The 25,681-nt window shown below is 48.3% G+C and overlaps 4 protein-coding genes across 4 annotated transcripts in view; all 4 read left to right on the top strand.

Annotated features, from left to right (window-relative positions):
• Positions 1 to 4,178, top strand: part of als2b (alsin Rho guanine nucleotide exchange factor ALS2 b) — a 24,715-nt gene extending 20,537 nt beyond the window's left edge. The window contains 5 exon segments of the mRNA XM_084447488.1: positions 109 to 178; positions 360 to 421; positions 960 to 1,109; positions 1,261 to 1,357; positions 1,880 to 4,178. Of these exon segments, the coding sequence (XP_084303614.1) occupies positions 109 to 178; positions 360 to 421; positions 960 to 1,109; positions 1,261 to 1,357; positions 1,880 to 1,918 (418 nt within the window). The 3' untranslated portion in view covers positions 1,919 to 4,178.
• Positions 4,179 to 5,817: 1,639 nt separating this feature from the next.
• Positions 5,818 to 15,557, top strand: mpp4b (MAGUK p55 scaffold protein 4b; the record flags this gene model as incomplete). Its single annotated transcript, XM_084446500.1, has 18 exons — positions 5,818 to 5,863; positions 6,265 to 6,386; positions 6,483 to 6,560; positions 6,673 to 6,756; positions 6,879 to 7,010; positions 10,182 to 10,263; positions 10,517 to 10,602; positions 10,752 to 10,823; positions 10,987 to 11,183; positions 11,316 to 11,450; positions 13,005 to 13,011; positions 13,104 to 13,257; positions 13,378 to 13,551; positions 13,705 to 13,785; positions 13,911 to 14,004; positions 14,113 to 14,221; positions 14,333 to 14,467; positions 15,152 to 15,557. The coding sequence occupies 18 exons, from the start codon at positions 5,818 to 5,820 to the stop codon at positions 15,341 to 15,343; spliced, it is 1,980 nt and encodes a 659-aa protein (XP_084302626.1). The 3' UTR covers positions 15,344 to 15,557.
• Positions 15,558 to 15,846: 289 nt separating this feature from the next.
• Positions 15,847 to 20,499, top strand: tmem237b (transmembrane protein 237b; the record flags this gene model as incomplete). The annotated part of the gene is made up of 14 exons (XM_084446499.1): positions 15,847 to 15,982; positions 16,065 to 16,106; positions 16,818 to 16,849; positions 16,969 to 16,982; positions 17,602 to 17,673; positions 18,125 to 18,244; positions 18,423 to 18,516; positions 18,619 to 18,776; positions 18,906 to 19,032; positions 19,193 to 19,384; positions 19,587 to 19,660; positions 19,865 to 19,952; positions 20,162 to 20,283; positions 20,438 to 20,499. Exons 1-14 carry the CDS (start codon positions 15,962 to 15,964, stop codon positions 20,497 to 20,499), a joined length of 1,218 nt encoding a protein of 405 aa, XP_084302625.1. The 5' UTR covers positions 15,847 to 15,961.
• A 602-nt stretch (positions 20,500 to 21,101) lies between these two features.
• Positions 21,102 to 25,490, top strand: cyp20a1 (cytochrome P450, family 20, subfamily A, polypeptide 1). Its single transcript, XM_084447450.1, has 13 exons — positions 21,102 to 21,263; positions 21,751 to 21,800; positions 21,899 to 22,065; positions 22,313 to 22,458; positions 22,556 to 22,723; positions 23,333 to 23,411; positions 23,501 to 23,613; positions 23,738 to 23,792; positions 23,939 to 24,059; positions 24,172 to 24,283; positions 24,703 to 24,767; positions 24,872 to 24,961; positions 25,048 to 25,490. Exons 1-13 carry the CDS (start codon positions 21,192 to 21,194, stop codon positions 25,193 to 25,195), a joined length of 1,386 nt encoding a protein of 461 aa, XP_084303576.1. The 5' UTR covers positions 21,102 to 21,191; the 3' UTR covers positions 25,196 to 25,490.
• The last annotated feature ends 191 nt before the right edge of the window (positions 25,491 to 25,681 follow it).

The raw sequence follows: 25,681 nt of genomic DNA, 5'->3' as shown, positions 1-25,681 counted from the left end.
ACAGCCAATCACATTTCGCTCTTAGAAGCCATGTCGGTTTGAGTGGTGGTCGTGACATTTTTGACTGGATGTGACCTCGTCTCTCTGTTCTGCTCACGTCCTGTTCAGGAAGTTCTGGCCCATGTCCTTCACCGTGTCCATCCCGGTGTCCATCCCGGTGTCGGGGGAGAAGCAGCAGGTAGGCCACAACGCTGCCCTCTGGTGGCTGAGAGGCAACATCGCACGCAGCCCCTCAATGCACATTAATGAGAACTGCATTCTTTATCTATGACCCGGTTAGTGTGTAATAACTATTCTCTCTCTCTCTCTCCCCTCTCTCTCTCTCTCTCTCTCTCTCTATGTCGTTCTATCTCTTCTAGGTTATCGCCAGCACAAAGGATGCGTGCTTTGCCTCTGCGGTGGAAACCTTGCAGCAGATCAGGTAGACTTTGAAAATCCAGCCAAGTCTCAAACACTGGGGTGTAGGGTGTTATAAGGGTGTTATAAGGGTGTGATAAGGGTGTTAAGAGGGTATAAGGGTGTTATAAGGGTGTTATAAGGGTGTGATAAGGGTGTTAAGAGGGTATAAGGGTGTTATAAGGGTATAAGGGTGTTATAAGGGTGTTAAGAGGGTATAAGGGTGTTATAAGGGTATAAGGGTGTTATAAGGGTGTTATAAGGGTGTTAAGGGTGTTATAAGGGTGTTATAAGGGTGTTAAGAGGGTATAAGGGTGTTATAAGGGTGTTATACGGGTGTTATAAGGGTATAAGGGTGTTATAAGGTTTTTTAAGGGTGTTAAAAGGGTGTTATACGGGTATTATACGGGTGTTTTAAGGGTGTTTTAAGGGTGTTTTAAGGGTGTTATAAGGGTGTTATAAGGGTGTTATAAGGGTGTTTTAAGGGTGTTTTAAGGGTGTTTTAAGGGTGTTATAAGCCACGTCATGTGACGCGTTAGTCTGCCCCCCCTCTCTACTTGCAGCACGACGTTCACCCCCTCAGACAAGCTGCAGGTCATCCAGATGACCTTCGAAGAGATCACACAGGAAGTGCTCTCCCTGCTGAAAGCGGACTTCCTGTGGTCCATGGACGACTTGTTTCCTGTCTTCCTGTACGTGGTGTTGCGTGCGAGGTGAGTGGAGGGGGGGGGGTCTTCTTTTCTCGGGACGGTCTGCGTCCCCCTTCACCTGATTCTCAGGGACTCTAGAGAGACACTCCGCCATTTTGTTTTTACAGTAACGCCGTTGTCCTGAAATGAGGCTGAGGTTGTTTTGTATTTTCAGGATCAGGAATTTGGGGTCAGAGGTCAGCCTGATAGAGGACCTGATGGACCCCTGTGTTCAGCACGGAGAGCACGGAATCATGTTCACCACACTCAAGGTACACACACCTACACACACACCTACACACACACCTACACACACACACACACACACACACACACACCTGCAGGGTTCCTTACAGTACTTAGCAATCTACCTAATCTTTTTGATAGTACTGGTAACAACAAGCTTGATATGACCAGCGTCATGTGCTTATGGATACCGTACATGTGCTTGTGTGTTTAAATCTCCATCTGTGTGAACTGATAGTTCATCCTGATTCTTTCTCATCACTCTCTCTTTGTTTCTCTTTCTTTTTCTTTCTCTTTCTCTCTCCCTCTCTCTCTCTCTCTCTCTCCCTCCTCTCTCTCCTTCTCTCTCTCTCTCCCTCTCTCCCTCTCTCTCTCTCTCTCTCTCCCTCTCTCTCTCTCCCTCTCTCTCTCTCCCTCCTCTCTCTCCTTCTCTCTCTCTCTCCCTCTCTCCCTCTCTCTCTCTCTCTCTCTATGTCTCTCTCTCTCCCTCTCTCTCTCTCTCTCTCTCTCTCTCTCTCTCTATGTCTCTCTCTATGTCTCTCTCTCAGGCGTGCTACTATCAGATCCAGCATGAGAAGATCACCTAAAGAGGCCAGGAAGTGGCGCCGTGCTCAGACCATGAGTGACCCTCATGCCAGCGCTCTGGACTTATGTGCCGGTCAGCCAATCGGGGGGGCGGGGATCGGAGGGCTTTGGTGTGTGTGTGTGTGTGTGTGTGTGTGTGTGTCAGGATGGACAGAGGAGGAGGATCACAATGACTTCTTATCGTCCATCTGCTCTGCCCTCAAGCCCCTCCCCCCTCCCCTGACAGGCTGATGGGTCTGCTTACACAACACACACACACACACACACACACACACACACACACACACATACGCTAATACTTACACACCCACTACTGAGCTCCCATTCCAAACGTTTACCTCCCATCCCTGTCAGCATTAATGCACAGATCCACGTCCATCAATATTATACTGCCAGAGAAGCTAATTGTATTCGCCATTAAACAGGGCGGTCGAACGGCTGACCCCCCCCCCCCCCCCATCCCCCCCCCCGCCCTGTCCCCTTGACCCGTCCAGAGGAGCGCTTGTTCTCTCGTGTTTGTTGTCTTGAGAACCGCAGTGTTCTAGGGTTCTACTGTGGTTCTGCAGGAGAGATCCAGTCTCGTCATCGATAAGCATCACCGTCCACATCTGGCCGAGTCCCGTCGCTAGAAACGCTCAAACTGACCTCAGCTGTGACACGTGACCACGCCCAGTCCTGACTGGACCTACCCTGGGGGAGCAGGGCGTCAAATTCACTGGACTTCAACGTCGCTTCCGTCCGACCGTCTGACCGACCTTAAAGAACATGTTCTCCTATGCACAGCCTCTACAGAACATCACATTGATGTTACTTTAAACAGGGGGAAGGTGGAACCTCATGCATACAGACAGATATATCTTTATTGGTACCGTGTACACTGAAGGTTAGTCTGCTGTCAACGACCTGTGACCCCTCAGTCGTAATAGAAGGACAATCACACATTCAGTTGGTCGGCACATCAGACAAGGTGAAATACAGTCAGCTGTAGCTCTACACCGGAGAATATCTCTACCATGACGGCAGTATTAATTCAAAACTGAGTCCGTCCTCTCCTAATAGCTCTGTCTGTCTCTCTCTCTCTCTCTCTCTCTCTCTGTCTCTCCCTCCATCCTTTGGAAGAAAGACCAAAGCTACTACACAACAGTTGAGGTTCTTCTGCCTGTTCTCAGTTGGAAGTTCTCTCCATGTAGTGAAGCATCCAGTTCAGTGAAGCGTTTGTTGCCGGGGGGTCGGTGTCCGTATCCATGTTCTCAGAATCTACCGTACAGTATTCAGGTCATGTGAAGTGTGGTGTCATACTGTAGTACAGTACAGTATTCAAGTCATGTGATGTGTGGTGTCATACTGTAGTACAGTACAGTGTCACCATGTGGATGTACTGATGCAGCCTCGTACTAAATACTACACGCTGTCACTGTAAGTATTCCACTGTATATGAATGAGACTGGTCTGTTTCTCAATATAACCTGCTCTTTTATTAACCTGTTATTATGTTCTCTGTCACGGTTATTGAACGGCACCCAGCTGTTGATGAAGACACTTCATTATCAGTGTGATGTGTCCCAGATGTTATTCATTCTATCATAGGGGGCTTTTATTTGATAGCATGGATGAGACCGGCGGTTTCTCACAAGTTGTTCATATGTCCTAAATTCATAAAATATGACTAATTTCAAGCTATTTGTTTTTACTGCAGGTGATGCATGTTTTATTTTCCAAAGAAGCAATATTGTTGTTGTGACTTGGGTAAACTCTTATTGTCCAGTCATGTCAGATTGAAGTGTTTTAGTTCTAACCTGTCATGGAGAGTCACTCCCTAGAGTTTGGGATCCGCTGTGAGGCTGAATGAAGTCTGTTCGGTGGCTTCAAACGGCTGTACTGGGCCCAAGATTATCTAATAGGACATTTGTGGCACATTGGTACCTACAAGATCCAATAGAGCAAGGGATGTTATAAATGTGACAGCTTAAGTGTAATCTTCACTCCATAGATCATGGCAGTCTGGGATTATTGATCAGAAGTGTTGATCTGCTTATGAAGGATACATCAGAACGGTTGTTGACCATGTTGAAACCTACTGTACATGAGCAGCAATCCCCATTCTCCTGTCTGACTCCTGAGGCCAGGTAGTTATTCAACCAGTCAGGTGGGGTCTGGACTGGTCATCTCAAGGGTGTGATCCATGGAGGAGATACTGTAGCTTGTTCTCTGTGTCTTTTACACTTTGGTCAAATCAACATGCAGTTAAGGGCAATAAAGTGATCCAGTGATGGATGATGAAGATATCAATGTGGATTTGTGTCTGTGTGTCTTTTGGGTTTTATTCAGATGTTCCCTGATGGTTTGGGGGTTCTGGTTCTGTCTGGGTCTGGACATCACGCTGGGTGAAATATAATCCTGCTGTAACATAAACCCCAGTGCTGTAGTACAGTATATTAAAAAAAAAGCTTCAGAGAATAAGATTAGGGCGAATTAATAACAATACAGTACACTACTTGAAAAGGCCATTTACGGAGCAGCAGATAATCTTAGGCCTAAAAGTTCAGCTATCATTTTGCCAAATAGGATGCAGTAATGACATGACAGCAGACGGGCTGGGACCCAAGTACCGGCCAGTGTTGTTAGTATTGAGTGACTAACAGTGCTTGAGCAGTGGGTAGTTATTCTTGTTCACTGACTACAGTTTAGGCATTAATCTGCTGGCTACATGTCTTTGCTCCTCCAGCTGTTGACAGCAGCTTAATTAAACACCATTTTTTTCTTTCTGAGTTTGGCATGGAGTAGCCAGGCCGTGTGTCACCCCGTTTCTGCATGTGTTAAAAGCAGAAAGAGTTAAGAAGCTTTGCAGCTCCCTGCCCGCGCTTCCGGGGAGAGACGGCTCACTTGCCCGGGATTAAGTAGGATAGAGAGATTACTGCCTTCTCTTCCAGAGCGAAAGCACGACAAACTCCCAGTTATTACCTCGGAGAAATCTTCCTGCTCCCGTTTGGACTACAGTATACTGACGACAGAGCCTCTGGATGTGAAAGAAATTAAGGTTTTACATCTTGAGGGACTTAGAGAAGACGTCGCAGAGGTAAGAGCCGTCTCAGGATTGCAGATCCAGGGATTGGATGGTCCGGCTGTCCTTACACTGACCTCAGAACAGTCGGCTGGATTGTAGCTACCTTTCACCTTTTGAGGAATGTTTTTGTTTGTTCGCTCAGAGGATTTTCATTCAGAATATTGTCCTGAGGATGTACAGTAATGCCACAGAACACAACTACCTGGTCCTGTATGTGAAGTCTGATGTACATAAACACTGCCTCGAGATTGAAAGGAGGTCATTATGCAAGTACAGTACTGTGAGAGATCACATGCTGTGTTCACTGTATGACTTCTGACTGCGTTCACATAGAGGATCTGTACATGCAATCACTGGGGCTAGTTTCTCCATAGAGAGACCATAATGCTGTACATGCAGTCACTGGGGCTAGTTTCTCCATAGAGAGACCATAATGCTGTACATGCAGTCACTGGGGCTAGTTTCTCCATAGAGAGACCATAATGCTGTACATGCAGTCACTGGGGCTAGTTTCTCCATAGAGAGACCATAATGCTGTACATGCAGTCACTGGGGCTAGTTTCTCCATAGAGAGACCATAATGCTGTACATGCAGTCACTGGGGCTAGTTTCTCCATAGAGAGACCATAATGCTCTAGTGAAATTAACAATTTCACTCAATTTTAAGTTACTATATCAACCATGTTTCACGGTGAAGTCTGTGCGTTAGTCCGCAATGACGCGCCATGAAACCAAGAACCCCTTGTGGCTTTAGGAGATAGACCCTTGTCTTGGTTTGTCTTTCCCGGTTGCCAGGTTGACCGTTCCCCTTCTGCAGAGTGGCGGGTGGAGGGCAGCATGAGGCAGGCGGTGGTGACGGCTCACACTGAACTGGGAGAACACGGTCAGTAGGGAAACACACACACACACTCACACACACTCACACACACACTGGGAGAACACGGTCAGTAGGGAAACACACACTCACACACACTCACACACACACACACTGGGAGAACACGGTCAGTAGGGAAACACTCGTCCATCCGTCTTTACATAATGACCCTCTCTCCCAATCATGTCATAATCCCCTGACGTTTACGTGTGTGTGTGGGTGTGTGTCCATCTCTGTGTGTGTGGGGGAGGTGTTTGTAAGTGTCTGTCCGTCTGTCCGTCTGTCTGTGTGTGTGTGTGTGTGTGTTGGTGTTTGTGGGTGTGTGTCCATCTCTCTGTGTGTGTGTGGGGGGGGTGTTTGTGGGTGTGTGTCCGTCTGTGTGTGTGTGTGTGTGTGTGTGTGTTGCCCAGGCCTTAGGGAGATCCTGACTGATGTAATTGAGGAGGTGAAGCTCTCCATCGGGAAGGACATCGATGGAGCCGACCTCCTGTTCACGCTGCTCAACGGCCCCTGGCTCCAGTCGCTGCTCAAGGTCGGTCAGGCGAGCTCTGCAGGGGTCTGGACGTCACACACACACACACACACACACACACACACTGATCTGTGTCTCTCCCCTTCCCACACACAGGTGTATGAGTGTCTCCAGCAGTATCAGAGAACGCCTCCCACACCAGTCCTAGCCTGCGCTGCTGGTCTCTCTCACCAGGTAAGACCTACGCACCAGAGGTGTGTCTCTCTCTCTCTCTCTCTCTCACACACACACATTCACCCTCACACTCACACACTGTCGTTCACGGCTGTGTCCCCCGTGTGTCCAGACGCTGGTTGATCTGAGGTCAGTAGCCAGCCCCTCTGCCGAGGTCAGGGAGCTCTACGGCCTGCTCAGAGACCCACACCTCCAGGTGAGGCCAGGCTCCGCCCCGCTCAGCAGGGCACCGTGCCACCACAGACCACGCATGTCCTTCCCCTGTGTTTAGGTTTAGGCTCCCTGGACTCTGTGTTTAGCGGTTGTGACTTGTTCCAGGCCCTCCTCTCAGCCCATGATACGGTGGCCCAGAAGGACTTTGAGCCGGTTCTGGCGCCCATCCCTGACAACCTGCCCGAGGACGAGGAGGCCATGAGGATCGTCTGTCTGGTCAAGAACAAACAGCCACTGGTGAGTCTGCGCTTCTGGACTCTTCCCGTTCTCATCAACAACATACCTGGTTCCACCTTCAACTATTAGCACTTGTTCAGACTTCAATGCCAGCGGAAAATTTATACTTTTGACCTTTTATTTTGTAAGTTGTCGTTTTAGACATTTTGGACCTTTTTGGTCCGTTTTTTCCGTAGCCTGTGAAAGCTGTGTTTCAGGGTGGGTAACTCTGGCCCTGTGTCTCCCATGTAAGCGGGGCGCGAGACGGGGGGTCCGCAGTCGCTGGGACACCCTGAGACGCCTGACCCTGCAGAGGCTGAGTCCAGGGGGGGCCGTGGGGGCCAGAGGGCTAGAGGACGCGGGCCGAGGCTCAGTGGGCCAGAGCCAGTCTGGACCCGCGAGTAGGAGAGGCAGCTATCTGTCCACTGAGGTCCTCTTAGACCCGCCCCCGCACAGTCTCCGCCTCCCTCCTCGCTATAAACCAATGAGTAGCTGTAGAATGTTCCGGACCAATGTCCTCTGGGAAGAGCGCCTGAGCCGCTCATCACCGTCTGTCTGCGGTTCTGTTTTGATCGGTAAGACGAGGTCCGTTTAATCCATCAGGTTATCCAATGATTCTACATTTCTAGTAGTTCTTGGGATCAGTAATATCTATTCTTCTACCTCCAATCTCCCCCGTGAACTCCTCCTCCCTCCGTCTCCCCCTCACTCTCTGGAGGTGATGTGATTGAGGAGCTGGACCACAGCGTGGATGGGGGGTCGGCGTGCGCCCTGTCCCGCCTCCCCCACGCCCCGCCCCTCCAGCCCTGGATCCTGCCCCCCCCCTCCCTGCCAGGGTACTATTCCCCCGCCGGCGGCTTCCTCCAGCCCGGCCCCCCTGCCTGGCTCCGGAGCCACGGCCCCCGCATCTGCACGGCTCCTCCCAGCCCCATGCAGCGCCGGCGGGCCAACGCGAACCCCCGCCCCCCCCTCGCTGACCCGGCCGGTCAGGAGAGCCTGGACGAGCTGCGGTCCACGGTGCAGCAGGCCGCCAGCTCCATGGAGCGCAGCACCGATGAGGTCAGGCTGCTGGGACGGGAGATGGCGTCCGCCGCCGAGCGCATGGCGGCCAGCGTCCAGGACAACACCCGGGCACTGGCGCTCCTGGCCGCCGGGGTGGACCGGCTGCAAGCGCTCATCGCTGCCACCAGGGTGGCGGACTCTCCCGGCAGCACACCGGGCAGCCCACAGGTCACAGAGGTCACAGGGAAAGACCTCACCCCTGGTCGCTCGAAGGGTATTGAGCCCCGCCCACCCCGGTCACAGCCGGCCAGATGCTCCACCTCCTGCTCCTCCCCCTCCTCCTGCTCCAGCTCCCTGAGTGGCTCTTCTGAGGGACCAACCACCTTTCAGGGGGGCGACTTCACGCCTGTCTCTGGCCACGGCTCACCCAGGGCGGGACTGAAGAAGACCAAGACGCCGCCCACATCTCCAGAGAAACAGCCCCACCTCCCGAACGGCTTGTCAGAACCTGCACCTGCCCTGGACCGTGAGCAGGCATGCGGCCCGTCCAATCAGAGGAGGAAGAGGAAGAAGAAGAAGAAAAGGAAAAAGAAGAAATGAGCCTCGCCTTTATCTGGTCTTGAGACCTTCTATTGCTGCGCCTCACGGGCCGGTCCTGTCCCCTCCAGCGCCTCAGGGGCTGGTCCTGTCCCCTCCAGCGCCTCATGGGCCGGTCCTGTCCCCTCCAGCGCCTCACGGGCTGGTCCTGTCCCCTCCAGCGCCTCACGGGCCGGTTCTGTCCCCTCCAGTGCCTCACGGCCGGTCCTGTCCCCTCCAGCGCCTCACGGGCTGGTCCACTCCTCTCCTGCTTCCTCCGAAGAGCTGGGCTTCAAACAGGCATTTATACCTCTAATCTTCTCTCTCGTCCTCATCACTCCCCGTGTCCTTTGCCATTGTGGTATGTGTTCTGGGGAGGACGACCCCGGCTGTCCCTACCCTTCACCGTCTCTGGGTCCGGTCCACTGTGTCTCTGGGTCCGGTCCACCGTGTCTCTGTGTGTCAGAACCATGCCAGGCGTCATCGTGTGACTCCACCCCGTCGTTCACATGGTCGTCCAGGCGGCCTGTGCTTTTCATTTTGTATGTGAATGAAAGATTGTTCTCTAAATAAAGAATGAACTCATCCCCTGAACTCATCCCCTGTTGATTCATGATGCTTCCATCCTCACCTGTCATGGTGTAACCTACAGGACAGTGTTATAACCTACAGGTCGATGTTATAACCTACAGGACAGTGTAGTAACCTACAGGACAGTGTTATAACCTACAGGACAGTGTTATAACATACAGGACAGTGTTGTAACCTACAGGACAGTGTTATAACCTACAGGACAGTGTTATAACCTACAGGACAGTGTTATAACCTACAGGACAGTGTTGTAACCTACAGGACAGTGTTATAACCTACAGGACAGTGTTATAACCTACAGGACAGTGTTATAACATACAGGACAGTGTTGTAACCTACAGGACAGTGTTATAACCTACAGGACAGTGTTATAACCTACAGGTCGATGTTATAACCTACAGGTCGATGTTATAACCTACAGGACAGTGTTATAACCTACAGGACAGTGTTGTAACCTACAGGACAGTGTTGTAACCTACAGGACAGTGTTATAACCTACAGGACAGTGTTGTAACCTACAGGACAGTGTTATAACCTACAGGACAGTGTTATAACCTACAGGACAGTGTAGTAACCTACAGGACAGTGTTATAACCTACAGGACAGTGTTGTAACCTACAGGACAGTGTTGTAACCTACAGGACAGTGTTATAACCTACATGACAGTGTTGTAACCTACAGGACAGTGTTATAACCTACAGGACAGTGTTATAACCTACAGGACAGTGTTGTAACCTACAGGACAGTGTTATAACCTACAGGACAGTGTTGTAACCTACAGGACAGTGTTATAACCTACAGGACAGTGTTATAACCTACAGGACAGTGTTATAACCTACAGGACAGTGTTATAACCTACAGGACAGTGTTATCACCTACAAGACAGTGTTATAACCTACAGGACAGTGTTATAACCTACAGGACAGTGTTGTAGCCTACAGGACAGTGTTGTAACCTACAGGACAGTGTTATAACCTACAGGACAGTGTTGTAGCCCTGGAACCATGTCCCTTTGTTTCTTAGGGAGCGACCATCAAGAGGAATGACGTCACAGGAGAGATTTCGGTGGCTCGGGTGATCCACGGAGGACTGGCTGACCGCAGTGGTGAGGCTACCTCTCTCTCTCTCTCTCTCTCTCTCTCTCTCTCTCCTTCTTTCCCTGTTTCTCTCTCTCTCTCTCTCTCTCTCTCTCTCATTCTTTACCTGTGTCTCTCTCTCTACAGCTTTTCTGTGGATCAGTCTCTCCTTTTTTCCGCATGTGGCTGTTAAACGTGCATCAGAGCCACTCAGCTGACAGGTCATCACCCAACTGACCGGTCTGTATTGTGCTCTGTGTGGCGTCTCTGGGGGGGTTGCAGGTCTGCTGCGCGCAGGTGACCGGATCATAGAGGTCAACAGCTACCCTGTGGACGGGATGGAGCCTGAGCAGGTCATACAGATACTGGTAGGTCCAGCTGCAGGCCTCACACACACACACACACACACACACACACACACACACACACACACACAAACACACACACACAGCCCAGTCTGTCGTCCATAGCCTGGGACTTTCTACAAAGGTGTGTTATTGTGTGTTTGGTCCCACAGGCGCAGTGTCATGGCACCATCATGTTCAAGGTAGTCCCCATCACCGAGAGGACAGTCAACAACCAGACCATGGTGAGCCAACAACGCCATGTGCACTGATTTAGCCTGGAGACGCCAAAGCAAATGTGTTTTCTTCAGGAGGACAACAGCTGGTTCGGTGAAAGCTAATTGGATATTTCACCTTCATTAACATGTGCTAGCCTTGAACCTTATTGGCCCGATCCCTGTCTCCTAGCTGTACATGCGGGCCATGGCGGACTACAGCCCCCATCAGGACCCCACCATCCCCTGCGTGGACGCAGGCATGGCCTTCAGGAGGGGAGACGTGCTGGAGATCGTGGACCAGACAGACGCCCTCTGGTGGCAGGCAAAGAAACTGCCCAGCACCTCTGCCTGCGCGGGCCTCATCCCCTCCACCAACCTGTTCCGCAGGTGAGAGGCTCAGAGACGAGGCTGAAGGGGTCTGGTCATCTGGGGTGACCATCAACGGCCTTTTTTAGTATTATCTGTCCATATCCTTGTGTAGTTCTAGAGCTAACGCTGACGCTAACGTTTTCCTGACAGGAAACAAAAAGATTTCTGGTGGTCGCAGCCTCACCAACCACACATCTGCACCCAAACCTGTAAGAAGCTGCTCACCGTCTACCTGTCATCCCTGAGGGAATATCATGACTGTATGACTGATACAGGTTTACTGAAGTAAATTGACTAACCGTCTGCTCATGCTGGTAACACCATGGTGTATCTGTGATTGTCTGTTCTTCCCTGCTTACCTGGAGTGAGCACAGTGGATGAGGGTAGGTCTTTGATGTGTATCTCCTATGGTTCTTATTAGGGATACACGATATATCGACAATCATATCAATATCGGCCGATGTTAGTATTTTTTTTTATATATCGGTATCGGTCTGATGTGCAAAACAGGGTCGATGTTTATTTCTGTCTATCTGCTGTTGTGTTGTTTTTGAGGGGAAACAATGTGGTAAATCTATGATTTATCGGCTTTTCAGAATGTTTTGTAAATAGAGACAGTGTTTCCGTGTTTGACATGCGTTTTTCAGTATGTATAACATTTGATTGTCATAGAAACTTGTTTTTATACAGAACATATCGACATCGGTAAATATCGGTTATCGGCCATGACAGCAATGCTAATATCTGTTATCAGTATCGGCCAAAATGTTCATATCGGTGCATCCCTAGATCTTATCCAACCAGTCCTTAGTGTGAGTGTGTCGCTGTCCTACCGTCATGTCTCCTCTGTGATGTCCCACCATGTCTAACTCCTCTGTGATGTCCCTCCATGTCTAACACCTCTGTGATGTCCCTCCATGTCTAACTCCTCTGTGATGTCCCTCCATGTCCAACACCTCTGTGATGTCCCTCCATGTCTAACTCCTCTGTGATGTCCCTCCATGTCTAACTCCTCTGTGATGTCCCTCCATGTTTAACACCTCTGTGATGTCCCTCCATGTCTAACTCCTCTGTGATGTCCCACCATGTCTAACTCCTCTGTGATGTCCCACCATGTCTAACACCTCTGTGATGTCCCACCATGTCTAACACCTCTGTGATGTCCCTCCATGTCTAACTCCTCTGTGATGTCCCTCCATGTCTAACTCCTCTGTGATGTCCCTCCATGTCTAACACCTCTGTGATGTCCCTCCATGTCATGCCTGTCTCAGAGGAGGACGTGATGGCCGTTGAGGAGAAGTGTGTGGAGGCAGGTGAGGAGAAGTGTGTGGAGGCAGGTGAGGAGAAGTGTGTGGAGGCAGGTGAGGAGAAGTGTGTGGAGGCAGGTGAGGAGAAGTGTGTGGAGGCAGGTGAGGACCTCTCTGTCTCTCCTCCCACTCTTTGTGGTTTTCTCATTTCATATTTCCCCGTTTCTGAAATGATTCCCCGTCTCTTTTACCGATCCTTCCCAAGCAGACGAGGCCTTTGAATCTGGTAGGTAAGTCTTTGTTGAATCCTGTCATTGTGCTCTCATTTGGCATAACTTGTGCACTTGTTGCTTGTGGATAACACACTATATTTTGAAAATATTGTGGTCTGTTTCGTGTTGTTATGCAGATCAGTAGTTCTGTGTTGTTATGCAGATCAGGTTTCTTTCTTTCCTCATCGTATTTCTGTCTCGTCCTCTTCGGGTGCTCTAGTAGAACCACGCTGGGTGCTCTAGTAGAACCACGCTGTCTCGTCCTCTTCCGGTGCTCTAGTAGAACCACGCTGTCTCGTCCTCTTCGGGTGCTCTAGTAGAACCACTGTTTTTCCTATTGTTTTTCTCTCCCTATGAATTCTGGGAAATGCCAGAGGAGCTTACACACATGTGTGTTTGTGTGTGTCTTGTGTGTGTGTGTTTGTATTTGTGTTTGTCTTGTGTGTGTTTGTGTTTGTGTGTGTCTTGTCTCTGGGTTATTGGAATGTACACCATTCATCCCGTCATCTCTTTTGCTTTCCCTTCATCTAGAAGAGGGTGAACTCAGCAGCAACATCAAGGGCATCTACCTAGGTGAGCGCCATTACCCCTAACCCATTACCCTGACAGATACAGCCGTGTGTATATACTGTATATATATGTATCTCCATGCTGACCTGGTGGATGGTGGTGTTGATCCTCGCTCCCCCATAGCTGGGTTCCGTCGCAGCCTGCGTCTCTGCCGGAGGAGGTCCCACAGCACCAATCAGCCGGCCGCACGCGGAAGTCCTACCAGCGGCTGCCTCGGCGCCCTGACCACGCCCTACGAGGAGGTGGTGAGGTACCAGCGCCACCCGCAGGACAAACACCGCGTCATCGCCCTCCTGGGTAAGGCCCCAGCCAGGGGTTGAGGTTCAAGGGTTCGCTAACAGCAAGAAGTGTGTTGATTCTGATTAGTTTATTCATGGGTGGAGGAGTGTCTTCATATTAGAGTGTGTGTGATGACAGAGGAGACGTTTGCATGTCTTTCTGTCCTCTCAGGTCCCTCTGGAGTTGGCGTGAATGAACTTCGGAGAAGACTTATCGAGACCAACCCTAACGTCTACCAAGGGGCAGTTCCTCGTACGCACCACAATCTCGCTGTTATTTTCCTAAACTTGTTTATATCCAAGTTCTGTGATTTTTGACATGTATTTAATACCTGCTGATATGAGCTCGGTATAAGATATCGTTTTCACCTCCACCAGACACCACACGAGCGCCCAAGAACTATGAGCAGTCTGGCCGAGAGTATCACTTCACCAACAGAGAGCTGTTTGATAACATGGTGTATAACCACAGGTACCAACCCTGCTTCAGGCTTAGGAAGTAGCTCTACTCCTCCTCTACCTACACATTGATTTGAGGCTGTCAGTTAAACCTCTAAGCCAAGGCGTTGTGCGTTGACAGGTTCTTGGAGTATGGGGAGTACAAGGGGCAGCTCTATGGCACCAGCGTTGAGGCCGTGAAGGAGGTTCTGAACAACGGGAAGATCTGCGTCATGGACATCGAGCCTCAGGTGGGTCCTGCGTTTCCCTCCCTGGGCGGCCATTGATCTGACCTTTTACTGCGGTGCTTGTTTATCCTGGATCCTAATTACTCACCGTGTTCATCTGAATCCACCGCGCAGGCCATCCAGTCAGTGAGGACGCATGAGCTGAAGGCCTACGTTGTCTATGTGAAGCCACCCAGTGCCGAACGTATGATGGAGACCAGACAGAACGCCAAGATAACCACCAGTTACCACGTCAACCGCCCTTTCAAAGTAAGAAAGCACTCAGATCATTTGGCTTTCATTAACTTTGGATTTGAATGTCTCTTGGAACCTCATTGTGAAGAAAGACCCTAAAATGGGATCCTCACTGGGGATCCGCTTAGTGGTTGTCAGAAGGTTGGGTGATGTAGTTTGAAGGTTAGGTGATGTATTCTAAAGGTTATGTGATGTAGTCTGAAGGTTAGGTGATGTAGTTTGAAGGTTATGTGATGTAGTCAGGTCAGGTGATGTAGTCAGAAGGTCAGGTGATGTAGTCTAAAGGTTAGGTGATGTAGTCAGGTCAGGTGATGTAGTCTAAAGGTTAGGTGATGTAGTCAGGTCAGGTGATGTAGTCTAAAGGTTAGGTGATGTAGTCAGAAGGTCAGGTGATGTAGTCTGGAGGTCAGGTGATGTAGTCTAAAGGTTAGGTGATGTAGTCACCTTCAGATGTAGTCTGAAGGTCAGGTGATGTAGTCTGGAGGTCAGGTGATGTAGTCTGGAGGTTATGTGATGTAGTCTGGAGGTTATGTGATGTAGTCTGGAGGTCAGGTGATGTAGTCTGGAGGTCAGGTGATGTAGTCTGGAGGTCAGGTGATGTACTGTAGTCTGGAGGTTAGGTGATGTAGTCAGAAGGTCAGGTGATGTAGTCTGGAGGTCGTGAGATGGTTGAAGAGATTCTCCTCCTCACTGCCGCAGGAGGAGGACGTCCATGAGATGCAGGAAGCCGCCAGGAAGATGGAGTCCCAGGTCTGCCAGCTCTTTGACTATGTGATCGTGAACGACGAGCTGCAGGAGTCGTGCGCGCAGCTGCTGGCGGCGGTGAGGAGAGCTCAGGATGAGCCTCAGTGGGTTCCGGTCAACTGGATCCGCCCCACGGACGAGTCCTGAGGGAACCGGAGGCTGTGGAAGAAGAGGGGGACATGGCAGGAGACCAGGAGGTGGAGAAGCTGGAGTGGAGGAAGGTAGAATGAAGAGGTGGATGGACTGGAAGAGACCGAGGGTAGAATGAAGACTGGAAGAGATCGATTGTCGGTCGGTCCACAAAAATGTGTGTCCACAAAAGTGTGGTCTGCCAGCACGTGCGCGTTCATGGTCGCAGCTATTGTGAATTTGCGCTTGTTTTATTACTTATTGTTCTTGAAATGTAACTACTTTAAAGCATAATATGTAGTGTTATATAATGGCATGATATACATGACGTGACAAATAAAAACAGAATTTTGAAAACAATCATTTTTTGAGAGTGTATTTGTGTGGTATAGCAAAATTATATAAATAGAACGTGCTGCTGCTGGACTTTAGTATAAATCGGGACTTTTATTTTGAAGACTACATACAGGAAGTACCTCGGTGTGTTGAACACCAAAACGCCGTGGTAGTAACACGGAATATAAACAAGCTTGGGTAAACAACCGCTTGGCAACCAGTATGCAAATGTTAGCTAATTCGTGATCATTTTAGCTAGTCTACCAGTGCTTTCCCGAGTTTGTATTATCACATTTGGATATGGATACTGGAGAATTCAAGGTAATGTGTAAAACTCATTTGAAGCGATGCATCAAATCAACGTTAGGCTACTTAAGATAACGGATCTGTCCATGTTCATTAGGTCCAGAGCACGCGGCGGAGGGATCTCCCGCCTATTCCACAGGTAACTACTGCCCTTTAAAGTAGATGATGGTGGTGATGAGGAGGAGGAGGATGAACCTGAATAGATCTATGCAGGAACAAACATGGGATGAAATCCCATCTGTTTGAATGAACCTATACAGTAGAGTTATTAGCCAACATTTTGTTAGCAAACTTCATACAGAACGAGTAGCTAGACGTTGTCAATATGTGGTTATTGTCGTTAGGTTTTTACTGAACGGTGTCACAGTCGCTGAACTCAACCGTTATTACCTACAGGGATCTACTGTAGGTAGTTGATCTATAGTGCTGCTGTATTGGTCGGTAATCCAAATGCCGAGCAGATGTATGTCAGATTTAGCTCGGGATTAGACCGCGTCAGCTGGGCCAGGAATAGCCTGTGACCCTGCTTCACTGTTTGATCGAATGAAAACATTTGGTGAGTTTTAGTTTCCTCTAAAGCAAGTTATAGTTTAGTATGCTTCTGCTGGGTCTTTTCTGCAGAAGAAACGTCTCAGTTGAGTCCATCATAGCCTAGTTGGGTACAGAGCTGGTTAGGAGGCTTGTTGAGATGTTTATTATTGTTTGTGGCATCCATTACATCCACTTTGACTGAGAACTGTGTATCACTTAGACATTTCACTTTGGAAACTGTCATAACACATTCCTTACCTAAGTGATGCAACCTATTACACTTCCTCTGGCCCTAATTTATTCTTCTTTTGTCTCTTAGCGTGGACAGCGTGCACTACCTCCCATGCCAAGGTGAGTGTCTCCATGTGGGACCTGTTTTTAGATGTGATCATGTTTAGAGAGGTGCTGTTTCATGTATTTAATTGAAATCTCTATCTTCCCTTTCTTCATGAATGCTACATGGATTCAAGTCAAGACACTGGTGGTGAGTTGGGGTTAAATTGTGTCTTTAAAATGTGTCTGGTATCCAGATTATATCTACAGTAGATATGATTGAACCTGATTACATTTACACCTGGACCCTGTACTACGAAGCTAGTTCAACATATCCAGGATAACTTATAACTTTTCGCTAGCTCGCTTGAGTAAACCAAACTACCGCAATCACGGATAAACGGCACCACGACGGTGGCTATCAACTCGTTAAATCTAACCAGCTGCTCCAATCTAGCTATGAGCGCGTTCAAAATGGGAGGTATTTGCACAAAATGATCAATCACATAAATTGAGATCCGGTTGAGATCAGATTGCTCTATCCAGCTCAAACAGCTGAACGTCACATCAGTTTAACATTGCTGTATGTGGATTGAAAACACATTTGCATTTACACTTGGCTGATCAGATCTCAATCCATCCTCAATGCGTTTTGAGTGCATTTACACCTGTACTTCCATGTGGTTTAGGACTATCCAATTGCAATCAGATCACCCAAAATGCATTTAATGCCAGGTGTAAAGAGGGTTTGTGTGAATAACCTCATGAATCCACATTGCAGCCTCCTTCTTGAATATTCCTGGTCATTGCCTGTTTCATCCCGTGTGTAGACGATATGCCGGTACCTAAGAGCAAGAAGAAGAAGATGAAAAAGGAGGTGGACAGTGTGGAGAACTTAGAGGGTGGGTTTGATAGCGCCCGATCATACATCAACACTTTGAAATATATCGTAGTCTAGCATTTGCATCAGACTGCAAGTTTTTACCCAGTCGACTGTGTTCGTTACTGCATGTGGAGGCGTAGTGTGCTTGTCCCTAACGGGTATGTCCTCAGCAGAACGCTTGTCCCTAACGGGTATGTCCTCAGCAGAGCGCTTGACCCTAACGGGTATGTCCTCAGCAGAGCGCTTGTCCCTAACGGGTATGTCCTCAGCAGAGCGCTTGTCCCTAACGGGTATGTCCTCAGCAGAGCACTTGTCCCTAACGGGTATGTCCTCAGCAGAGCGCTTGTCCCTAACGGGTATGTCCTCAGCAGAGCGCTTGTCCCTAACGGGTATGTCCTCAGCAGAGCACTTGTCCCTAACAGGTATGTCCTCAGCAGAGCGCTTGTCCCTAACGGGTATGTCCTCAGCAGACCCCGGGATGGAGCTGGGGGGTCTGAAGAGTGGCCGGGCGTCGGAGGTCAGTAAGACCCCTCCTGAGACCGAGGGCCCAACTCAGAGGAGGAAGAGGAAGAAGAAGCCTTCATCCACCGGTAAACCAAATACAGCCACGACACTCGCTCCTCCTCTCTCTTTTTCCCCCCAAACATTTCTGGGCTGAGTCGGTGTTCATGTTTTTCTGGGCTGAGTCGGTGTTCATGTTTTTCTGGGCTGAGTCGGTGTTCATGTTTTTCTGGGCTGAGTCGGTGTTCATGTTTTGGGTCGTCTCAGATCCGGAGAGCGACCAGACAGACCTGGTCAACGGGGATGGCGTTGATCAGAACACAGACGTGGAGGAAGTTGTCAAGAAGCCCAAGAAGAAGAAGTACGAGACAGCCAAGTGTATCCCTCTCACTCATCACACACAACACAACACAGGCCACAGCGTTCTCACTCTGTCTGGGTCTCTTTTGTTTGTCACGTTAAGGACGCTGAAGGTTCCAGAGCCACCGTACGACGACGAGCTGGATGTAGAGGACGATGACATCATCACTGATGCCCAACCAGTCATCTCACAGCTCTCCCTGTTCTCCGCCCCTCTGGGCCTGAGCCAGCCAATGGGGAAGGTGTTTGTAGAGAGGAACAGTGAGTAACCCTGGGGCCCTCTACTACTTCCTGTAAACTTGGATTTTGTCACTTCTTTGGCCCGATATTGAGCCCCATGGTCCATATAAGGTAGTGATTGGAGTTACATGTAACTAATCTAACTTGCAGAGCGGTTCCAAGCGACCGATCGCTCAGACAGACGGAAGACCAGTGACCAGATGGACAACTACATGGATTTCCATCCGCCAACGTGGACGACCAGAGACGTGTCCATCAGGGTCCACGCTGGCTTCAGGTGAGCAATAACACTAGATGTTTCCACAGGCATGTGCGGGTTCTGGCATCCGTTAACTATCTCTCTCTTTCTCTGTCTCTCTCTCTTCTCTTCTCTCTCTCTCTGTCTCTCTCTTCTCTCTTTCTCTGTCTCTCTCCCTCTCTCTCTCTCTCTCTCTCAGGGTGATTGGTCTCTTCTGCCATGGGCTGCTGGCGGGGTTGGCTGTGTGGAACATCATCGTAGTGTACGTTCTGGCTGGACGGCATCTGACAGCCTTCCCCAACCTGCTCCAGCAGTACCACAGCCTGGCTTACCCAGCCCAGTGCCTCTTCTACCTACTGCTGGCTGTCAGCACCGTGTCTGCCTTCGACAGGTGAGCTGTGTGTGCACATGCCTGCGTGCCTGTGTGTGTGTGTGTGTGAGAACCACGAAGTGCTTGTGTGTTGTAATGGATCACACCATGACACAGTCGTAGCGTCAACGTCCGCGTTTTCACGACACCCACAGACACAGCAACACAATTCAACAGCAACATCACAGTCTTACTCTTAATACTCATTGTCTCTCATTTCCAGGGTGAACCTGGCCAAGGGCTCGTTGGCCGTCAGAGAGTTTGTCACCCTGGACCCGGTGGCTCTCGCCTCATTCTGTGAGTGAGAGTTTTTCAGACAGGGCTGATCTCTGAGCCAGTCAGACGCTTGTAACCGTGTTATAAGACATAAGCACTGGGCTATTCCCTGTTCTGGCACTTCGAACTACAACATTGTGAGATTGTAAAAATACTTGTATGTGTTATATTCTCTCTCTCTCTCTCTCTCTCTCTCTCTCTCCCTCTCCCCTCTTTTTTAAGCAGTGTACTTCTGTGCTCTGGTCCTCTCCCTCAGTCAGCAGATGGTCAGTGACCGTATTAATCTGTACCCGAGTCTTAATGGGACCCTGTGGTGAGTCTAACCATCTATGGAATAACACAATGATAATAATGTTAATAATTTAGCAGATGCATTATTAACATTTTAAAAATGTTGACTTGTGTTCTTGGCAGGGTTAGTAGTGGTCCACCCCTTGGGATGAATGAAATATTGATGAAGTTTGGGAAGTATTTGGACTTTGTGATTAAACCATGACGCCCCCCCCCCCCCCGTCTCTCCAGGCCGTCAGGGTCGGAGCACCAGGTTCTGCACCCCTGGGTCATAGTGCACCTGGTGGTGGCTCTGCTGGTGGGGCTGGCCTGGGTCTTCATCTCCACTCGCCCCGAGATGGACTACACCGAAGGTGAGAAGGGAGATACACAAGGTCAGAGGTCAGAGGTGTACAGTCGGTTACACACAACGGCCACGACATCTACCATGAAACACTTAGACCGTGTTGTTTTTTCATGTTTGCATTGAATACATTTCATCTGCCTCGTCCTCTGTCTCCTAATCAGGGTTTTTGATGGCGATGGAGATTGAGAGCCAGAAACCAGAGGACAAACTACAGACAGCTTGATCATTGTTTTATGTTGCACATATTATTTTGTACTGTATTTTTTATTAGAGAACGCAATATGTATGCATTGTTTGTGGTATTGAGTTTATTTTGTATGACTCACATTCATGCTTGTTTTGTAAAATGAACCCGTGGAAATACAATTTTATTTAAGAAATATTCCATCTGCAGACATTTTCTCTCAGACACAATCCACTTTGATCACAGCTTTTAACAAAATCACTGTAATCATCCAGAATGAAATGATATAGTATTTTCATAAACGCTCCATAGATAGACAGCCAGACTAACAGACAGATAAGATGGATGGAGAGATGGATGGATGGATGGATGGATAAGATAGCACGCAGGATAAATACCTCACTCCATAGAGAAATGCTCTATCAGGTGATGGTGTCAGTACAGTTCTGCTGCTCCTCATTATCAATGATTAAGGCGACCCATTACGAATATTTGAGAGCAGACGGTCTTCTGTGTTTTCCTTCTCATTATCATCAAAGGGATTGTATCCTACAACTCTGCTCTGGTCCATGGCGACATGCAAAGCTTTTTTAGACACCGCTAGTTGAGCACAGAATAACAGATGGGTCCACTGTAGACGTGGTAGCTATGAGCTAGCTACTAGCATTACACATTATCAATGAACAGATCAGTTAGCTAGGGAAACACATTTTCGAGTGAGACAAACCATCATGCTGGACTTTGCCATTTTTGCTGTTACGTTTGTCATCATTTTGGTCGGGGCAGTTCTCTATCTGTACCCGGTAAGTAAATAATTACTGTCTTCAGCCAAATGCAAGACCTCTGGAGTAACTTCTGACTAGCTAGCAGCTATCCTTGATCTAGTAGTGCTACCTGGCTGTCACGTAAGAGTGGCTATGCTAGCTAACGTTAGCATTGCAGTGGGAGGATCTAAACAGTAACTTCTGTGCTGCCTGCAAGTTTGTTTACTAACCGTTACAACTTGTATTTGTCAACGTTAGCTGTAATACATTGCTATATGTTGCAACTTGTAAGATTCGACCACTCAAATGAGCATTTCCTGTGGCAAGTCTAGCCAGTGTGGTAGTTTGCCATTAGGTGCATCCCTGCAATTATGTCTGGGGTCCCACATTTTGTCATGAAGATGTGCTACAGGGCAACAATTTACTAATTTAAGCTGACATCGAAAGTTGTGGAACAAAGTTGACAGGTCGTTTGGTAATTACTTTGCCATCATGCTAATGACCTAAGCACCCTCTCTTCCAACAGTCATCAAGACGTGCTTCTGGAATCCCCGGCCTCAACCCTACAGAGGAGAAGTAAGCAGCATCGCTTTCACTGTCTGCTTGTCTAAATCACTAAGGCTCGGACACAATTGTACTCATTTGTGTTTTTCCTTTCCCTTTTCTCTCTATAGGGATGGCAACCTCCAAGATATTGTGAGCAGAGGAAGCCTACATGAGTTCCTAGACAGTCTACATGGCCAGTTTGGTCCCGTGGCGTCCTTCTGGTTCGGTGGTCGTCCTGTAGTCAGCTTGGCCTCAGTGGAACAGCTTCGGCAGCACATCAACCCCAACAGGACGAGTGAGTACCAGGGACAGAGGTGGACTTCTGGGCATGGACGTTTCTCTGTCAGAATGCTGTCCACCAGTTTCCTAACTACACTATTGTCAGATATGCATCAAGAATCTAGGAAATGATGGGGAGATTTTGCATTGAAGGAATTCAATGTTGTTTTTAACCAGAATGTTGAATGCAGTTTGCGGACGAGATACTGTAACTGTCCTTTCCCCCCACCCAACCCAATGTCATCTCCTACCCCCGTCTGTAGCGGACTCGTTTGAGACCATGCTGAAGTCGTTGCTGGGGTACCAGTCAGGAATGGGAGGGGGGCCCACTGAAGCCATGCTTCGGAAGAAGGTGTATGAGAGCGCCATCAACAGCACCCTGAACAACAACTTCCCCCTGTTGCTTAAGGTTTGTGTATTGTACATAATGCCTGTTTCTCTATGAATCATTACAGTATGTGTATGTATGACGTATTAGTGCTTCCTGTGGTGGTTTGTTGTCCTAGCTGGTGGAGCAGCTGGTGGGGAAGTGGCAGTCTTTCCCCCAGGCCCAGCACACCCCCCTCTGTGCGCATCTCCTAGGATTGGCCATGAAAGCTGTCACTCAGCTCGCCTTGGGGGAGCGCTTCATAGACGATACTGAAGTCATCCGCTTCCGCAAGAACCATGATGCAGTAAGAACCATTTAAGAACCATGATGCAGTAAGAACCATTTAAGAACCATGATGCAGTAAGAACCATTTAAGAACCATGATGCAGTAAGAACCATTTAAGAACCATGATGCAGTAAGAACCATTTAAGAACCATGATGCAGTAAGATCCATTTAAGAACCATGATGCAGTAAGAACCATTTAAGACCCATGATGCAGTAAGATCCATTTAAGAACCATGATGCAGTAAGAACCATTTAAGAACCATGATGCAGTAAGATCCATTTAAGAACCATGATGCAGTAAGATCAAGAACCATGATGCAGTAAGATCAATTTTTTGTCTGAATTTCAGGTAGTAATAATAATACAACTTTTTTGTATAGCACCTTTCATACAAATAAATGCAGCTCAAAGTGCTTTACATCAGAGTGTGTGCAAGCAGTGCTTCATATAAAAATATACATAAAATAGAGCAGGAAAATAGACATAAAAGGAGCAGGAAAATAAGATGGAAGATAAAACAATAAAAGATAAGAAATCAAGTAAAATACAATTGAATGAATATACTCCACCTTTCTGGGCTTGTAGCCTATTCGCTGTTTTTTCCCTAAGTCCCGTTTGTTCTCTAGATCTGGTCGGAGATCGGGAAAGGCTACTTGGACGGCTCTTTAGAGAAGAGCTCGAGCAGGAAAGGACACTATGAGAGTGGTGAGGAAGCGCTAGCTCCCTGCTTTAGTGGTCTGAGTACATCCATACCTGTTTGAATGATCTTTGCTCATTAGTCTGTTCATTTATAGCGCTGGCAGAAATGGAGGCCGTGCTTCGTTCTCTGGCTCAAGAGAGAAAGGCGCAAAGGAGCCAAACTGTATTTTTGGACACCCTTCTTCAGTCCAACCTCACAGAGAGACAGGTGACTTTTAGAAATGATCTCAGAGATTCCTGTATTGGCATTGATTACATCTAAAGGAGAACATCTGGATCCGTCTGTCGTGTGTTCTTAGCAGACCTAATGTGTGTGGCCGTTGTTATCGTAGATGATGGAGGACAGCATGGTATTCACCCTGGCAGGTTGTGTGATCACCGCTAACTGTGAGTAATGTTCCGATAATAGCCGGTATCATCTACTGCTTTCATGACGATCGCTTTGTGCTTTGACCATTATTAGTCAAATAACACATTTAGTTGATGTCTCTCACACACAGCATGTCTCTCTTTGTGGTGTGGTGTTTTCCCAGTGTGCGTCTGGGCAGTCCATTTCCTGTCCACCTCAGAGGAAGTCCAGGAAAAGCTGTATCAGGAGCTCGAGGATGTCTTGGGTTCTGATCCTGTCTCACTTGATAAAATCCCTCAGCTAAGGTGAGTTCTGACGCCTGAATCACATGTACAGTGTGAACGCAACAAGCTCTACAGTAGTTGGTGCTTGTTGTTGTCAGGGAGTGACCATGATGTCATTTCTGTCCCTGTACAGGTACTGCCAGCAGGTTCTGAATGAGACGGTGAGGACGGCCAAGCTGACGCCCGTAGCGGCACGACTACAGGAAATAGAGGGGAAAGTAGATGAGCATGTCATTCCTAAAGAGGTATCAGCTCTGAATCTCTCTCGCACCCTGATTGGTCAATCAATCAATCAAAGTTTTCACCCTGATTGGTGAAAGTCTTGCCCCACTACATGTTGACTAAATGTGACGGTAGTACAATCGTCTGCTTTGTGTTTCTCGTCCGTTTGACCCATGTTGTTCAGGGCGGGACGAGAACCTGCGACGTTGCGCTCGCAAGGCGGATGTGCTAACAACTTTGCCAAGAGATGTATCTTTATCGGCAGGGTCGTTAGCACATCCTTTATACTAGGGGAGTGAGTTTCACCAACTGCTTGCTACTGTAGCACTACCTCAGAGGACTACAATCACTCCACGAGGACTCACAATTCACCAGGTTACATATAGAATATCAAAATGAATGTTATTTCACAGGAATTGGTCAAAATGTCTGTTGTTTTCAGACTCTTGTGATTTATGCTCTGGGCGTGGTCCTGAAGGATGCTAACACCTGGGTCGTTCCCTACAGGTCTGTTTGCATTTCTGCTGGATTCCCATTACATAATAAAGCCTGGGAATTAGGTTAGTATATATGTGGTTTTAATGCCCTTTTGCTCTTATTGGTCCATTCAGATTTGACCCTGACCGATTTGAAGATGACTCGGCCAGGAAAAGCTTCTCTCTGCTTGGATTCTCAGGGAATCAGGCCTGTCCTGAGCTTAGGTAAAGGTTTTCTAACTAATCAACAATGAAAACTGTCACATTTTCTAGTTATCTCACACACAACCCTGTCTGTGTGTTGCCCTCAGGTTTGCCTACACTGTAGCGACGGTCCTCCTCGCCACCTTGGTACGCCGTCTGAAGCTACACCGAGTGGGGGGGCAGGTCGTGGAGGCCAAGTACGAACTCGTGTCCACGCCAAAAGACGACACCTGGATAACTGTGACCAAAAGATGAATGGACATTGTCTTAAAAAATTCACAGAATGAGAACTCTTGTCAGCGGTCAGATTGCTTTGGAGCAGGCCAGCTCTGATGGTGGCCACTGAGCACTTACAAAATTATCCTTTTTGTCCCACATTTCATGAGGACCATAACCTGTATTCACACAAATGGTAATTGACACCTCTATATCATGTAGCTCTTGAGCTTAACATTAACACCACTATGTTGCCCAATATTGACTTATGTAAACATGTAAGCATAAGTCAATATTGTCAGTGATGAACTGATTCCCAGTAGCAACCCACTGATTAATTTTTCATGGTATTTTAACGGTTTTCCTTTCCCTTTTTAATGATAAATAAAGGAGCCTATACCGCAGTCAGCTCAGTTGACAAATCAATACAATTACCCTCAACTAATAGAATGAAATGTTGTGTAACGTTATCCTTTTTCATTTGCATTTACATTTGTCACAGTGTGTGACCCAGCCTCCGTTGTG

The sequence above is a fragment of the Borostomias antarcticus genome (assembly GCF_949987555.1).
Source record: "Borostomias antarcticus genome assembly, chromosome: 12".
Taxonomy (NCBI): domain Eukaryota; kingdom Metazoa; phylum Chordata; class Actinopteri; order Stomiiformes; family Stomiidae; genus Borostomias; species Borostomias antarcticus.
The sequence above is the reverse complement of the archived record's forward strand: the minus strand, read 5'-3'. Positions and strand labels throughout refer to the sequence as shown.